Here is a 19,278-nt window from a genome sequence, read left to right on the forward strand (position 1 = left end):
ATTAGATTAATTTGGCCTTGAAAATTCAAATACTGTAAATGCATTTGATTTGCCAGGGAGAAGCGTTGACATAGCGCAAACCAGGTGATGCGCTCTGTATAAAGAATTAAATGAGGAGTATAACGCGCATCGAATTGTCTAGATAACCCCAAAAGCAGCGGAGATGCGTTGAATTAGATTAATTTGGCCTTGAAAATTCGAATACTGTAAATGCAATGGATTTGCCAGGGAGCAGCGTTGACATAGCGCAAACCAGGTGATGCGCTCTGTATAAAGAATTAAATGAGGAGTATAACGCGCATCGAATTGTCTAGATAACCCCAACAGCAGCGGAGATACGTTGAATTAGATTAATTTGGCCTTGAAAATTCGAATACTGTAAATGCATTGGATTTGCCAGGGAGCAGCGTTGACATAACGCAAACCAGGTGATACGCTCTGTATAAAGAATTAAATGAGGAGTATAACGCGCATCGAATTGTCTAGATAACCCCAACAGCAGCGGAGATACGTTGAATTAGATTAATTTGGCCTTGAAAATTCGATTACTGTAAATGCATTGGATTTGCCAGGGAACAGCGTTGACATAGCGCAAACTGGGTGATGTTCTCTGTATAAAGAATCAGATGAGGACTATAACGCGCTTCGATTTGTCTAGATACCCCCAACAGCAGCGGAGATACGTTGAATTAGATTTATTTGGCCTTGAAAATTCGAAAACTGTAGATGCATTGGATTTGTAGGAGGTTTATGTTGGTAGAGGATAGTTAGTACGTGAGGTTTAATAAGGAGATTTCTTGTTGATGAAACCGTCGAATATATGTAAATTAATAAGATAATGCACAGCCTGTATACGTGAGCCGTTAGTGCTAAGTATTAATCACGAAATAAAATCGCTCATAAATACTTGTTAATGCTCGTCGCGTAACTCTGTAGATACTCGTGATCCTTGGAGATACTGTAGATTCTATGTGTGAACTGTGTATGTAACTTGGTATGTAACTTATTCGCTCGCGAGCGCGTCCGTGTATTTATATTTGAATCATTCAACACGATTTAAATACTATTGTATTGGAATTTATCTTCGCCTAAACAATGTTAACAATTTACCCGCAATAGCTTAAGAATAATTCAGTACTTTAACACGGTGTAGTTGGAAAATATACACGCGGAGAATTTACGAAGTTTAAGCTTAAAAGGTTGCATTCTTCCTACACATATACAAATGTACATATATAGTCGATCAGGATACACTATACATAGCAAACGCTCCTTAAATACAAAGTATGATGGTAAAAATAATTCAATAAATTTGTTGCGCATTAAGACGCATGTTATTAAAATGTTACACAAACCACTCATTTTCACCTTCAGTAAGAAAAAAAAGGAAAAAAGATATAAAATATAATTTTGTACAATTTACATATGTACGTTTGTTATACCTAGAAAAAATTATAAAAATATGGGGCTTAACGTTGCATTAATATCTTGTGACTCCTAAGTGAGCGTCAATAATATTCTGCTATCTTTTTGGTGTGGCTATAAAGCTATGTAGCTATAAAGAAATTTTATGACAAAGTGCGTTTTCCTTTGGTAAGTTGCAATTTAAAGGGTACGAAAAAAATGTAGATATTGGACCAACAGGTGTCGCATGCGTTAAAAAGAATCAACACTAACAACGTATGAAAATGTCATATCTATCTATGAGGCACTGTACGTGCGTGTAAGTGTCCGTTGATAATGACACAACAATTTATTACCAAATTATTGCCAAATTAATGAGGATTACCTAGTTGAGGAGTAGAAGGTAGCGCAGTCCCGACTGCTATATTTTCAATCGACTAATGACGGAAATGTTCCCGAATGATGGGAGGACACAGGCTGTTTCCTGCTGATGAGAGACAGAATTTACGATCGAATGATCAAACGATTATTCACATTAACTGCCTGTACAAAGAAAAAAATTGCTGACTAGAAACGTTAGATTGTGTTGGAGTACAGCTAACAATGGATTTGAAATACCATAATCGCTTCGAATCTATACACATGGCGACAAATTTGAATCGTTTCAAACTTGATTCGCATCTTAATACTCTTGAAATTCTGGATTTGATCTTTAATCTTAATAGATTTATCTTATTATCTTATTGAAACATAGGGAAAGATGAGTTGGCCCTGAGAATTCGTCGATCGACATTTTGACGACAGGGCACGATCGATACTTACAAAACCTTTTTAAGATAAGCAACACCCGACACACTAGATTCAAGAATATTAATTTCTCTCTTGTTCATCCTAGAAGTCTTGAAAATATTGGTCGTGAATCAAGACTTTCAAGAGTTTTAAGCTTCGAATGCTGTTCCAAGTGATTCAGACGTGTCACCAGCAGATTAGATTGATCGCGATATCTGTTGTTGTTCTCAGCGTATTATGCATTGTGCATTTATGCATTGTGCCATAACGGCTGACTTAACGACTTCTTCCTCGTTTCGACCATCGAGCTAGACTAACTAACCTAACTCTGTACGTGACTCGTGGAAATTTTAAGTAAAATTCCAACATTGATTGTCTTCCACTGAACGGAAAAAAAATCCAATCAGTATGCTCGTTAGATATCGCTCATACCCTTCCACGCGGCCGAAGCGCGCCTATGGCGAGGAAAGGGTGAGCGATATAATAGACTAGAAGCTCGTTTACTGAACAGTTTTGAGAGACAAGACAGTTGGGATTACCGAGTAGTTCTAATAATAGTAGTACGCTGGATAGCTAACCCGTGTAGCTCTTCTTACTAGTTTTACGATTTCAATTGTTCTTTCTTCGATACATACTTACATATTGGATACTTTATAGATCCTAGATGACTTTACAGATCCAAATTTTGAATAGACTTCTTAGAATTCCCTATCTCATTCGTCCTCGAACTTTCTAAGAGAATTTAGATTAAAATTCTGTCAAGATACAATTATTATAATTTATATTATGTTACTGTAATTCTTTCAGATAATTGTAAGAAATCTTTGTTCTAACAAAACATATATCGTATACCATTATATTACGTATACTACGTATATTGTATATTAATACTTATAAGGAATATTTAAACCCAGATGACGAACAAACACCGGTTCTAATTTCGCATACAAATTTACTTAACGACTGACTCCACTCTTACGTGCGACTGAAATTAAATTCAAGAGCTACTGTACTCTGAAGAATATTAAGTAAACTATTACTTAGCAATTATTAGCTATTTGACTTTGAAGAATATTGAATTGTCTAACGTTTGCATTTTACGTGGTCATAAAAGGAGCGAAAGTAAAACATCATAGGAGAAAAGCCTGAAGTAAAACAAAACAAACGTATATCTTCTTCTATCTTGCCTGACCGTTTTTTTATCTATATTTTTCGATAGCAAAGGTATTGTAATCAATATCATGAGAATGCAACTTGTATTTAAAATAGATGTTAAAAATAATTTTATTCACACAGTTATAAGGAGTAATCAAAATGTTTAAATCGAAATAATTTCCTATCTACCCAATGTATCCTCCGTTATAAGATTCACTTTGAATCAAAATCTTTATTTTCATAGAACACGCTTTTTATTTATGTACGCAAATTTATGTACACGATACAGTAACGTTCTAATATGAAAGAAACTTAATTACGAGAAACTTGATTGAATAAGAAATATCGGTTTCCAGTGCTCAGCTATCCTCACAATGCTATTATATAGCAATGACCGTATTAAAACAATAAAATCAATAAATAATATATCTAATAATGTAATGTAAAGTGTTTATTAAATTTCAATCTCACAGTCTAGAAATTGGTCTTAGTTTACAAAAATATCTTACAAGAATATCCATATCCTCGTTAATTCACATACTCAAGTGTCACTAAAGAGTCTATTTGCCAACTTACATAATACAATCTCTAATATAAATCTTTTATTTCCCAACTTCTTGCTTCTACATTAATAATATATTTAATAATGTACATACATAGTACAAGCAATTAATAATAACTTAGAAATTAATTAGAAATAACTGTAATGCATGGAGTTAACCCTTTCATTACTGGAAATGTACCTGAGTCCTGTGAAATTCGTGTCCATGCTGAGCCCGTAAATTTACGGATTCCGCATAGCGTATAATCAGTCGATAGCAAAATTTATCGCACACCGTTCGTCTTATCACAGGAATATATATTCAGCAATTAGAGAGTTAAATCTTTGAAGCTTTTAATCGCATGGATATAAATGCTCACTCATTTTTATTCGATAGTGAATCGAACTAAATCCATCACAAGATTAAGAAAATGAAAAATTGAACAAATTCTCTAAGAGGAAAAAGGAGAGAGAGAGAGAGAGAGAGGGAGAGAGAGAAGGAGAAGAAGATGGAAGAGTCGTGTTAGCGGTTACGGTTTCTAATAATATTAAAAACAAAATTAAACATTATTTCAATTTAATTTTGTATTTAGACAACAGTCACTCATTTTTCAGAAATTTAAATGAGAAACAGAATGACGTACTTAATATGTGACTGAATCTGTATATTATTATTTCTTAATTATTATTTCTTGCTTATTACTTTGGTCATTAAACAATTTTATTTTTCTATTATTCTCGGCCATGGTATTAATATAACGTGTTTCTGTTAAAAATCTTCTGATTATTGTTTATATAGGATAAACTAAACTGATTTTACTAAAACGCGTAGTTGAGTCGATTCAGCCTATTTAGCAAAATCTATAGAATATAGTAGTACACAATTTTGTCTGAAAGTTGTAGAAAAAATGCTGTAGTAGAATCATCATATATTATTATGACGGTGAATCTTTAAAAAATAATTGTACGTGCATCTGCATAATGACCATATTTACTCTGCAGAGTGTGTGGTAGCAGATGGTAGATTTAAGGGATGCTTCTACGATTTGAAATGAAACGAAAAAATCATAAAACCAAAGTAACCGTTCTTTTAAACATTTTGTGGAAAAATGTCATTTGGTAAAAATTAATTTTTATCTAAGTGTAAGTCAGTTATCGATAAGTCTGAAAGAAATTTTTCAAAAAATGAGATGATTGGAAAATATCAATTTTCAATTGTTATAATTATGAATACCCATTATAAGCGATTAAATTTTTTTTTAGTTACCAACAATATCGACGACAAACGTTTTTTATGATTACATTTGATCTATTGTCAAATGTATCTTCATACCGTTTTATACGTAATAAAATATATAAGTTTTACAATTAATGTTTGTTATATTATCAATGAACATGTACAAAATTATTAATAATGTTAATAGCAATTAACAATAACCGCATGCAACCAAAAATAATGTTTGCCCATCGATAATAGTTATCGGTAACTAAAATAAAATTCGGGCCATCGGTAATGGTTATACTGGCAACCAAGAAAAATTCCGGTCATTTATATTAGTTATTGATAATTAAAATTAAATTTCCGTCATTGATAATGGTTATTCATGGCCAAAATAAAATTCCTCTCGACAATAATTACGGCTTATCGAAAGAATGTTTATCATTCATAACGCTTATCCGTAATCAAAATCTTGAAATTAAGGATACTAACTCTTATGCCATGGCCTCTAAAATTTGTCGTATGACAATTACAATATCTGGAAAAAATTGTATTTCAGGTTTCGTTTATTATTTATTGAGGGCAAATAATCAGCAAAACTTCTCTCTATGACAGATATAGAGCAAGGTAAAGCAAGGGACCACAGTAATCATCAAACTGATCGACACATGTTCGCCAGTATACTTTTACATATCGCAGAGAGGAAAACTATAACATTTGGCACGCTATGGTAGACAACGATCCTTACAGCTTATATTAAACAAGTAAATTACAGTAAAAAGTAAATACAGTAAATAAAATTAATAATTAAAATTCATAAAACATATCTTTATAGATTACCACAACGTGTTGCAACACGGTTAAGATTTTGTAGTGCGTAACATTCTATTTCACAATGTCACCACGATAGTAAAACAACTATGATACAAACTCATCATGTAGAAGTTAGTTCGCGTTTAACCCGCGAATTCAATCAACGGCAACGCGCCAACAACAGATTAAACATTAATCCTACCTAGACACAGAAATTCATACGAAAATACTAAAGTTTATGGAATTTCAGAGTAGAAAATTTCGATCTAAAAAAGCAAAAGCAATAAACACAACTTATACTATAGGTATATGGACATAGTACGTATAACATATAATGCATACGAATTTATTCATAATTATTCAAATGTTCCCTGTGAATAACTTTCATTTGATAATAACCAATAAACAAGAAAATGGAAACTAAAACTCCATGATTCATGCAGGTTGCACGAAATAAATCCACTAGATAGTGCAAAACCCGCATAAGGGAAGACGAGAAAAAGAAAAAACGCAGTCGTCGGATGAAACGAGTTATTTCACGTCGCGTCCCCTGAGCCGGTTAATATTTAGTGAGATTAGATCGTATAAATTTCCTGGATTGCCAGTGTAACAAAACCGAGCGAGGTTTCTATTTAACGTAATTTACATAGGAGACATATATTTCCACTCATTTATCGCAACACTTGTGATTGTGCTCGAGTTTAATTATTCTTGAAACCCATTCAAATCAGCAATGTTTGCAATCGTAAGTCTTTATGAAAGCTCCCATATAATGCAACTTTGTCGATCGAGTTTTTGTCTCAGCGTCAAATAATTATAATTACAAGACCTTATTAATACATTGTTAACCAACTATATTATGCAAAAACTAATTGATGCCACCGGCTATTTCATGTAAAAGTTAACACCTTCACTTTGTGCATGAAAACACGAATTTACCGATCGATAACGCTTGTGCATGAATAACGAATACACGAATACACATTTATTCGTCGTACAGTTGAACAATGTGTTAACATCTGCTGCGACTCTGATTTTACATCAGTATCGTCCACACGTCTCAAACGTGCCTTGTGTTATAGAAATTGTTTCTATAACAATGATTTGCACTGGGATGACAATTTCGCAATCCGATTCGTGCATGAAGTTCCTATTTCCTGCGAATGTTCCTCAGTTCGTATTAGGTTTCTTAAGTAAGGATCCTCTAGGAAGGTGAAACGCGCTAATGTTTAGCCTAATGTTTAGCCTACTCTCAAATAGAGTTGGTTCACGTCGCGTACATGTATCCCGCCAGGTCATTAAATCCTCGCTTACCTAATCATCAGAACTATGAAAGTTTTGGAGTATGCAGAAGCTACGTATATAGAGTCCGTTCGACTCATATGCACAAATGGGCCGAAAAGCAGACTTATTCTAAAAGAATAAAAAGGAAACGTAGTAAATGAGAGGCTTAGTTTTCGAGAAAGTCGAGCTTGCGAGTTTGTCAAGTATACTAGAATGTGGCTAATTACCGACTGGGTGTGAATAAAGAATCAGAAGGCTATTGTACATGCGAAGGTAAATTAGAAATGTGGAATAAATTTCGTCCAAGACTTTATTTTCAGGAGAATAAGGGTCATTTGAACGGGTCTAGTTAAGAATTGGCCTGACACAGCTGTGTAATTTTCACATTTATTTCTCTCGTCTCGTAAAAAATGTTGTTCCACATTTCCAACTTTCTTTCACACGTAGAATAATCTGTCCAGTTCAGAATCATCCATGTTCAACTATACTTGACATGATATCCAGTTTGTAGATTTTTACGCAACTTCATAATCTTACAAATATAAATAAAAAGTGGAATCTAAGCAAAGATTTGTTTCGCCTATTGAATATTATATTTATATACTGTATTTGGAATATTTCGTGTAAGCTCCGTGTATGTTTGCATCTTCAAATTTGTTGCATAAATGCATACATTGAATGTATTAAATTTCCCATAAAAAAACAATCCACTGATATGTTTTATTCCGGGAATACAAAGATTTCATGGTTAGTTTTGAAGGAAATGACACGAATGCATATACCCTGATAAAAGAGTTGCAACGTAACTTGAGATAACTCGAGTACAAGCGTTCGAGGAAGTTATAAATGAAGCTCGACCTGAAGATCTATTTTTCGTTTGACTTTGTATGGTAAGTGACGTGAAGAATATCTTCAGAAACTGACGGATTTTGAATATACGAATGCGACAATTCAACGATATCGTCGAAAGGGACTTGATCCCGATTCTACAATGGCTGATGTACAAAGCATAAACGCTGTAAAGGGGACTGGAATCAGATTTTGCAGGGTGTCAACGTAACGTCCTAAGTGGAGTTTGGAACAAGCAGTACAGCTACAATATTTAGCTCCATGTACAAGGTCCGGTTGAATAACAGGAACAAGCGGGCTTGAGGCGATTTCTTATGAAAATATAAGAAGATACGATAGATATACGATAAAATTTTGTCGTATGACACTTGATATAACAATATCTAATTCCGGACTGAATCAAGATTCAAATATTTGACAGAAGATTAGTCTTCTTCTTAGATAGAAAGTGTTAAAAAAATGTAGAGTCAAATTTGTTCACGAGATACTTTGATCCTGGGAGAAATCCTGGCCTAATTGTATTAGGCCAATTCTTCACTAGACACGTTCAAATTTATTTTCTTGAAAATGAAAGCTTAAACGGCCAAATTTTATTCCATATCTTTTACTTTCTCGATTCTTCGAGTAGCTGGCATTGCTACAATACAAGAACTATATCCTGCCTTTTGTAATCACTCTGACATTTAGGGTCACTTATTATACCTGTCCGAGCTAATGAGAAGACTCTGGCCTTGTAATAACCTGACCCGCACCTACTAATTGCCGTTATAATTTCCGGTTTTAGGTTTTTTCCCCCTTCGTATCCTAATCTTGCCTTTCGATGATTGGAAATGTTAGAATAACGATGGAAAGGTTGAATAGAATGTATTTCATTCTTTCAGCCAAATTCAAATATACTAGACAAATTTTCAAACTCGATCTTTTCAAAAATTAAGTCTTGGACGAAAATATGTCATTCTTTATTCTCTTCTTATTTTTTCATAAGAAAGCTTTTTACGTACGCTTGTACATGTTATTCACTTGGATCCAGTATACGGTACACCTTTGTCATTCAAAGTATGTCACTTTATACAGCAAGTTACGGGGTCCACTGTTCTATATCTCAGCCCTAGTCTTAGCTATATATCAGTTTGCTTGATCCTGTACAAATATTCTTCCTACCCACGAAAGCCGCATTCGTCTTTCTGACCCTTGTTCCTGATTTTGCAGTCGCAATAGATTTATTCTATCATTCAATACTAATAGGTTATCTGACGTCGCATCAAGTTTATCCACGTGGTGTAATAGTACATTGCAGGGCTGCATTGAGATTGTCGACAGTTCCATCGACATCGATTCACCGATACAAGCTGTGATCAATAAGAACTCTTACTCTTCGATCGACAACACCTTCCACTGACATTGATCGATATTTTTTCGCAAACACTGCTTCAGTCTGCATAGATTTATCATAAGGCAGCCAACCATTCATTTTTAATTCATTTTTTTGTACTAGTAAACGCAATCATCTTTTCGTATCTATAAAAACTTTCTTATAAAAGCTTTCACTTCTTACCCAATGTATTACACCTTATTGTATTTTAAGAACGTAAGATATAGCACTAGAATTATGGAAAAATGTATTATTATATGGCCAATAGCCTATTTCGCTAAAAAAAATTGTGCATTTTTTACTAGTTCGACCTAGCTGACCGAAAGTGGACATAGTGTCCAATAATAATAATAATTATTATAATTAATTATAATGCACGCGTGGAATAAAAACTCTTGCTTTTGAAATTACCATACACATTCGTATCGGTGCTTTGTATTATTTCAGAACTGTATCAAAAGTTTAGTGTAAAGGAAACTTTTAATTCCTCTTATTTTCTCCTTCACAAAAGTTTACTTTCTACAAGCTGCAGCGCAACACTCGCTGTCGTAAGGTGACCAGTATGACACTTCATTAAAAATGCATTTAACCTACCCCTACTTGATAGATCTACAGGGATAGATCAAAATTTTCCTGATGAAATTTTTCATCACAAGCTTATTATTAGAAATTTACCTGCACGCAAATTTATTTATTTAGATATTGTCACGCGCATAAACAGAATCGCGTTTATAATAGTAGCAAGTTTCAACGAAATAAGAAAAGTACTATTTTTCTTTTTTTCGGAGACTTTTCCAACGGATATGAACGATGCTGGCTTTTCTGGATATATAAAATTCGCATTTTGTTTAAAAGAATCATTTATAAAACATAGATTCGCTTGTCGTATGTAATCTGAATATAACGCGATTTTTGCAACATGACATTTTTCTTGAACCTATCTCTCGCATTACGGTAGTTGCGCGGTGGTTGAATATTAAATTAATGTCCACCTCGTCCCTGGATTTTTTTTGTTAACATGTGCTGACTTTCGCTTTAATACAGCCTCCACAGCGCATACTAACCTGCTGCACTAATCCTAATGTTTTATTAAATATTAATCGATGAAAGTTTTCTTTGAAAAAAAATTGAATCTTTTTCAGCTTGTGTCCGCGCTCCACCAATTATTGTTCAAATTATTATACAATTATTACAACTACGATCTATATTTATTTTGTTTATTCATATTCCTATCTGTTTGATGAAGATACTGTTTAAAATGCTGACCCTCTGCAGCAATGCAAGCATTAAATTTAAAAGTGCACTCAGACTATCAATATTTCGAATTTCTCAATAATTCTCATTCTCGTAAGTCAGAGATTCTCAAACGATCAATATATTGTATATATATTGTCGATAAAATGTTGTAGGATTTTTTATTTATTTAAGATGGATTAAACAGGAAACGATGTGCTGTAATGTGCTATAACTAAGACAATTAAATAGTTAATATACAACTCTCGTAACCACGGTTCCAACGCTCTCTTTCACGCGGACCACACTCTTTCACAAACTTCTCAACTAACGACTGACTGTTAATTCGTCTTTCTCCCTTAAGCATCCCTTTGTCTTTTCTCATAGCCCCACCACGTGCGTGTTCCACAACCGTCCGTGGCCATGGTCACGTAGGTGATTTTTCCCCCGTAACTATTCGATTGAAGGACCCACGATACATTGATGGGCCTGTCAGCACTTAGGCTTTCTTGTGACATTGTTTATGGTTCACCCGATATTTCTGACGCCATTTGTCCACGATACTACAATATTGTCTGGCTTTATGTGGAATTTCAATTTTGCATTGATTTCTTCTTCATTGTTTCAATTCAATCATCTAAATGAAATTTGCTTACTTTTGTAACTGTGGTGAATTGGCTTATATCCGAATCCGTATGTATATGTGGAATAGAAGTATTTTTTTTATCAAGTTTCCGTGAATATTCGAAATATTAACAATACGTCAACCCGTTCTGTTAATGTTCGATGATATTGACAATATCGTATTAACAATACGTATTGAACCGTTTTACGTACGATAATGTTGGGAATCGCGAATTTTCGACAGAGGATACGTTTACATTGATCACCTAAATTGTAGCTGTACATTGGTCTGGCGATATTTGTTGTTCTGCACCTACGGTTCGATCTCTCCGAATAAATGAGTGTAAATAAGTACGTGAAAAAAATGAAAACCTTTTTGATTTCTCCAAAATGAGGCAAAAACGTGCAATTATCTAATGAACTTTCTTTTTTTTTTTTTTTTTTAAGTTTATCGGTCCCCTTACACGCTCCAGGTGTTTGACATTTAAATTGGAAACACCCTGTATAATTTAATAAAATTTAATAAAATTAAATAATTTTAAAGGTATAAATAATGTTAGTATAATCTGATATCTGATGATTTTAATAAAGGACTAAATAAATCAACGTGTTTCTTCTTTATCGTATATTGAAGTAGCTTTCTGCGCTCATAATTCGCAGTAATTAAATTTCAACATTCTGAAGCTTTTCTCATGCTTGTTTCTATGCTTCGTCATAATCCGAATGGATGCACAAAATGTCGCCGGTGGCTGGCGTCCGAGGATACCAAAAATCAGTATGTATGGCGACGCTGTATCTCACGAGAATCGTCGCCTGACCGCTTCCATCGGCGACAATATACAATCAGTATCCATCATACGCGTATCGCGATACATATGTCATGTTCATGTGCGAAATAAAAAGAAAGTAATACGTATTCTACGGATAGGATTATCCTGCATACGTAGAAATATACCCGCAATGAGTTTACTTACTTATATGGAAATACTTCATTTGAATTCTAAACGAGAGCTGTTTTCTGCCTTTGTAATCAAGTAGTGTTTGAAACATATACGTCATTTTTATATTTTTACAAAATATTATATTTACGCGTCTTTCTCTGGCAATGTTATCCGAATCATTCACATTGTTGAAAATCTGTTACTCTATGATATTTATATTGCTTTAATCATCGGAAGAAATCTAGTAACACGAGTCAGACACATGACAGGCAATCAAACAAAGATCGTACGAAGAATGACATCCTCTAAAAACAGTCAAATCGTAAAGTCGTACGTAAAAAATTTCTAAATGATCGTTAGACAAAATCCGTGTTGAGTATGTCTGTATGAAACGATGTGATGACATGTCACTCGTACGAAAGTATACCTCAACTATTCACTTGATGCCCAGACTTGTTTTACAGATATGTATATTCAACAATTTCAGTGAATTCTTTGACTAAATTTTATAATAATGATAAAATGTAAATTTCCATAGGATTTTAATTAATCACAGGTTTATATGTTTCCAGCACATCAACGGATGCGAACGGTCACCAACTATTTTTTAGTTAACCTTTCCGTGGCTGACCTGATGATGTCATTACTTAACTGTGTCTTCAACTTCATTTTTCTACTGAATTCTGACTGGCCATTTGGCGTGGTATACTGCACTATCAACAACTTTGTAGCGCATGTCACGGTCTCTTCAAGTGTCCTCACTCTTGTCACCATTTCCTTCGATAGGTAAGTTTCGATCGGCAAAGTTCTTCAAAGTTCTAGTTGAATTTATTATTATTTGTGACATTCTTCCTACGGATAAACTTATGGAGATACGCCATTTGTTCCTTGATAATTAAATATTAATCGTTAACAAGCTAGTTAAGCAAGTTACTTTTGCTCGAAATTTGAGAGTAGTCTTGAATTTAGTAGTCAAGCCGGCTGCTGCCGGCCTGATTGTTTCTTCCGGTAGAACCGGCGATCGGTGTCACTGTGTCGAGCTGTGCTACCGGTCACGTCACTGCTCAACACCGTCAACAGCCATCCCTCCTACGATCCTCGTAACGCTATTCACGACACTTGCTTACTTACGACACTGAATAAGAAACGTAAATTTGAAATGTTAAGAAAAAGGGTAAAATTCGACAGTGAATCATTTGGCTAAGGAAGCAATTCTAACGACTGGAGAATGTAAATTATGAACGTGGTTTATATATTGTGCTAAATTTAAGGAAGAACAAATTTAAGGAAGTCATCATTCCTTTTGAAATCCTAAGGTCGTCCAAACTTTTGAACTTGCATATAAATGCATATGTATGCATATTTGATCACAATGATTAATCTGCATATAATTTAAATAGTATTACGAAGACAATGATTTTATGTGTGAATTATAAACGCGTGCAGAAATAAATTATGAGAGCAATTTACGTAAATCGAACAATGGTCTCTCTGTCAGACGCAAGGATTTGATTACGTGCCATTTGCATTCTCCTCTCGAATTTTAATTATTTTCTTAGCGTAGCGATTCCACCTCTGCAGAATGATTAAAATTGAAATATGTTAGAAATTGTTTTAGAAGCTGTTAATATACTAGAAAGATTTTATAACTCTGTCAACGAAAATAATAGGAAATGAAAGGAGGGGGCAGATGCAATTTCATTTCCAAAGAGGAGAAAACGTGCCTACGCTTTCTTCCTCTTCCGTTATGGGATATACAGAAACATTTCATGAGAAGTATATACTTGCATGTCCTGGATCAAGATGAGAAAGACAATGTATTTTACAAGTTTCAATATTTAGCTGAAACAAATGCTTTTGTAACGTTAATTATCATTCAAGATTATAAATTACCCATTATTCATTACTTTTTATGTTTTCCTTTATAAGAAAAAGCCACACCATGTTAATATTCGTTTCGAAATCAAACGTATAATTCTTATTTTTTTCTATTTGGTCAATACATTGCTATGTTACAAATACTGCATACTTAGCTATGGAAAAAAATTTACAATCTTTAATTATTTTACCTTGGACAAGTTTTAAATTTATCTCTACGGATGCCGGCTGAATCGAAGAAACAATTATTATCCGTGCCGGCACGTAGCTATCGAAATTATTCAGAATCTGGAATTATTGATTGTACGCGTCTTTCTATCTCAGATCGTCTGTGTGTGTTGGCGATTCTTCGTGAAAAAGTTTCAAGCGCTCACTTATATTTATAACGATACAGAAAATAAGGAAGATTTTTGCAATGATTTTTATGATTTAGACATGTTGCTACAATTAACATGATCTACAAACAGAATGCAGTTACAGTTGACTTGCACTTAGTTGACTCGTTTTTAGCTGTAAGACGTATAATTAACATATTCAATTCTAAGTTTGGCGAGAATAACTTATTCTTTGCTACTGAGAAAAAATGGCCGACTTTTATCAAGTATATTTATACGTATCTTATGTATGTTGGATGAAGGTACAACAGATCTTTTTATCAAAATATCATGTATATTATACAGATCTGCTGAAATTTCATTATCCTAATGAGACACAGCTATGATGTAAATTCTGGAAAGTAAATGTAAAGTAAAATCTGGAATCGATCCGATAATGTATATGCAAGTTGCAAGATATTTATTCCGGCAAGGACAAGATGGCACTTTAGATGAAAGAAGGATGAAAGAATGGCTGTCAGAAAATGATATACTATGTAACTTATGCGAAGAAACAGAGGGTTGTTTGAGACATTTATTATATACCTGTGGGGAAATCGATAGAGAATAGGCAAAGCAAGCGCATTAGCAAGTATATTAGAGAGTTCAGGAGATGAGATGGAAACAAAATGGATCAGAGAAATAGAAAGGCGGAGAAAATAAGTGAGCAATAGATAGATAAAACTCGCATCGAAAAGAAACACAACGCAATATACGGTAATAGGCAATATGCACTACGATGCAGTATAGTTTAAAGGGGGACGATGCAATCGTCAAATTCGTTAGTGTTCACGGTAAGTAAGTGAGATGATTGAATTTAATTATAGGTATTCTGACAGCCAAACCATCCAACCACATCCTCGTCATTCTTCAATTTCCTAACCAGCTTTTCTACTTTTCTCCTCCAATCTCTCGATATTTTTCACACGGCTTTACGCGACCCTTAACCGATACTATCCTATCTTCTTTTAGCTTCCTTCACATTCTACGTTTCCTGTTCTTCCTCCCTTTCACTTCGACTTGGCCACTTAACTGAGAACTGCTAACTTGATTTTAGTTAGGCCTTATTAATCAAGCTTTCAAGAATCACTTTGCTTTCACTTTTTCCTTTCTCTGAATTTTCTGTGTTCTAGCTCTCCTCTGTTACGTCAGCTAGTTCTTTCCGTTTTACTTTGGTCTTTATTTTCTGTCTTTCAAAGGGTTTGTCTCTTCGCCCGCGCACACAGTATGTAATTGATTTCCACTGACTAACTTTGTTTCGTCGCCTCATTGTTTACGCGTACTTGTATACGACTTTAATTATCCAGCTTAAGATGAAAAGATAGATTTTTACCTACTTTCTCTATCAATGTCACCTAAATCTAAAGGTAGTTTCTGGCATTATTCACGAAGCAGTAAGTGGTAAGTAGCTGGCGATAAAGTATTTTTATGAATATATTACGTGCATTGTACGAAGCATTGTGAAATTTCGTTAACACCGTAATGAGACACGCCGCGATTACGATAGTATAATTTGAAACCAATCCGAAAATGTATATAAAAGTTACAAGAAGTTAATGAAAAATTAGTATACAACATAAATAGTAGTCTTAAATGTACAATTAGAACTAAAGATGATCTTATTAAATATTGTGGCTTTTTAATGTGGCGAATAATTGATTATTCAAATATTCCGATGACGTTCACCAAGTATATGCTTCCAATAAATATCTTCTAATTTCTATGTACATTTTCAAATTCAAAATGTAATCACGATGGTCGTGTCGCGCTACAATGTTAATGAAATTTCAAAATGTTTCGTATAATGCTGAATAAAAAGTTTGTGGAAGTGTTCCATTCAAATACTTTTCCTAGCCATGATGTATTATGTTGTTACGCATGAAAGAACAAGATGAAGAGTTTTTATTGAAACAGAACCGGGCGGGCATTTCATATTCGCGGACGAGATATCCTGTGACAAAACGTTCACACGATACTGTATCACGCGAGACATATCGTGTCGATTTTTCATTATCTATAATTAAATGTCGGTAAAAAGTAAGGAAGACTGTTTTTGTACATCTACAAATGATAATAATGTATCATATGAATATTTTGTCTGTAAATACAGAAAGGATAAGGTTAGCTAACAAACAAATTTATAGTTTAGATGTGAAGATAATGGAAATCAGGTTTGAAAAATTATTTAAGTCGCTGACAAATATAAAAGGACCATCACAATAGAATTACAAATTTGTAGGAAATATATCATAGGTAGGTATTTGCGAGAGAATTAAAACAATTTTTTTAATTTCGAAATATCAATAATAGTATGAGTTATTGAAGTGTTTCAGATTGTATAAAGGATATTTCTTTATCTGATAAAGTTTTCCTTTTTTTTTTTTTTTTTTTTAACAGTTGGAACCTAGCAGTTAACCCTTCCCGGGCAAGCATATTTTCACATTATCTGTGAATAAACTCGTTTATATCCACATTTGATTTTTTCACTGTTCTAATCTTTTAAAAAATTTGAAAAAATTCTGGGATACTCGTCGAGGTATTCGCTGTATTATACCGTCAATTTCTTCTAAGAAACCTTCTAAACGGACGACTTAAAAACTAAGATTTGCTTAAAAATAATAATTCACAAATTAAATCTGTGGTGTAATTATCTTTGGATAAAATTATTTTCTGTATATCCTTCCAGCACGTTCAAAAGCTATCAAACACAAATTTTTTATAATCAATCCGAATAATATAATAACAACTAGGCTAGCCATTATATGTACATATGTATGTACTACTAATAGCGACTACTAGTACAACATAAAACTGACACATAAAAGTGACACATAAAAACGACAGATCTCTGTTAATGATAAGCGATGGTTATGAATAATAACAAAGTTTATAAATCCCGTGATTGTCTGTTGCAGATATATGGCCATTATGAGACCTCTGAAACATCATATGTCTCGGAAAAAGACGGTAATGATTGTTTTTCTAATATGGGTCATCTCTTCAACTTTGGCTGTACCATGTTTGTTATATTCAACAACAGAGTCTAGAAGGTAGTATTTTTAAATTATTTATATATGTTCATTTAGATAATTAATTAAGAAATGATTAAAAAATAAATCAACGCACTTGTCGTCTTTGAAATGATGCAACAATATATTTTACTTTTATATATATATGCTGAAATATTGGCACCAAGACTGTTATTAATGAATTTATGTATTTAACTCTACGGCATGGGCTACTGGCAATATGCTCCACTCGTTATTCCAACCATTATTCCAACTCGTTATATCAATATATCAAATGTTTTCATAAACAAATTGTAAATTACCTTAAGGAAGATAAAAAACAAACGAATTTGTAGCAAGACTTGATTACTGAAATAAATACAGTAAATAAATAAATGAAAGAGAGATAGAGAGAACAGTTGCTGACAAAACATTTAAAGTTTTTTTTACTCTATTTTCTCTCAGTAAAAAGATTGTAGCAAATTGTAAAGATTTTCTTAATTGACACTATACCATCAATTTAAATTCCTACTCTTTTCCACATTCGATTTAACACTTTACACCTAATACAATGTTTTGCTTTCATATTTGTTCTTTTATGCCGATGTCATTTACTTTCACACATCTGTGAATACATTTCATTACATAACATAATACGAGCATAATACATTTTGTTCCTCATCGTCTGTGTATAAAAAGTTCTTCAGAGTAAAGTACGTTGTTACGTACGTAACCGACCAGCCTAATTAAAATCTCTCTTGTTCTCTCTTGCGTTTTTAAAATATTTCGTAGACATTGCAACAAAGGCCACCCAAGCCTAATGTAGTCAATCGGGTATAAATCGAACGCAGCATTCGAAAATACAGAATATCTGGAGAGCCTGAAGCCACAGATCCACCGAGGCTAAGCCGATCCAAGTTCAAACCACGCTAAAATTTCCAAAGTTCCTAACAAAGACTCCTTGTATCTGTTTCAAGAGGCAGTGTGTAACACATAGTTCTTCAGGCAAGAACAAAACTGTAAAGATATAGGAGGGATTCGGAAATACAAAAGTTTACTTTATTCACACACAACAGCTATATATATATATATATATATTATCCTCTGAAGACCTGGAAAACCTACTCGCACGCACGCTTGTTGTCAACCGACTCTTCCAGATGCTTCTAACGACTGCCAATCGTCTTTTGTCCCAACTAAGGCCTGGACGCCCTCTGACGCTTACACACGCATTCACATGTACAGTGTAAATGTATCATCTTCCTAACAAAAACCAACATCTGTGCTTCCTATTCCAACCAAATTCCTTTCTCAAAAATTGGTAAATATGTAAATATGTAAATATTTCAGAAACTAATTGAAATCGATCGTACACATAAAAGGTTAATGAATTCGTCTTCAGAAGCACTATCAGATGAGAACCGAAGTGAAATATAACAGTTTTGTTCCAAGAAACGAACTTGAACTTCGTATCTCGAAAGATAATAATATAAAAGGATTCGTTAGGCGATAAAAGACTGTCCTGAGTCTAGAGTTACCACGGACCTACTATTAGGTTGTCCGAAAAGTTTCTTTCGTTTCAAAACGTGATAACAGATGAACAACAATTTCTGTTTTATATTATTTTATTGAATTAGGTATGATCGATTTCGTTATATCACTATTATTATGTTCGTGAATAATTCAATAAACTAATATAAAACAAACAACATTGTGCGTCTATTATTTCCTTATAAAACAAAAGAAACTTTTATATATATATATATATATATATATATATATATATATATATAT

The 19,278-nt window shown here is 33.5% G+C and overlaps 1 protein-coding gene across 3 annotated transcripts in view; it reads left to right on the forward strand.

The window, feature by feature from the left end:
* Positions 1-19,278, forward strand: part of LOC122572083 (tachykinin-like peptides receptor 86C) — a 49,705-nt gene that overhangs the window by 17,122 nt on the left and 13,305 nt on the right. For all 3 annotated transcript variants that reach the window (XM_043736669.1, XM_043736668.1, XM_043736671.1), the window contains exons 3-4: positions 12,797-13,010; positions 17,392-17,526. In XM_043736669.1, the coding sequence (XP_043592604.1) occupies positions 12,797-13,010; positions 17,392-17,526 (349 nt within the window). The remainder of the gene's footprint in view (positions 1-12,796; positions 13,011-17,391; positions 17,527-19,278) is intronic.

The sequence above is a fragment of the Bombus pyrosoma genome, linkage group LG10 (genome assembly GCF_014825855.1).
Source record: "Bombus pyrosoma isolate SC7728 linkage group LG10, ASM1482585v1, whole genome shotgun sequence".
Taxonomy (NCBI): Eukaryota; Metazoa; Arthropoda; class Insecta; order Hymenoptera; family Apidae; genus Bombus; species Bombus pyrosoma.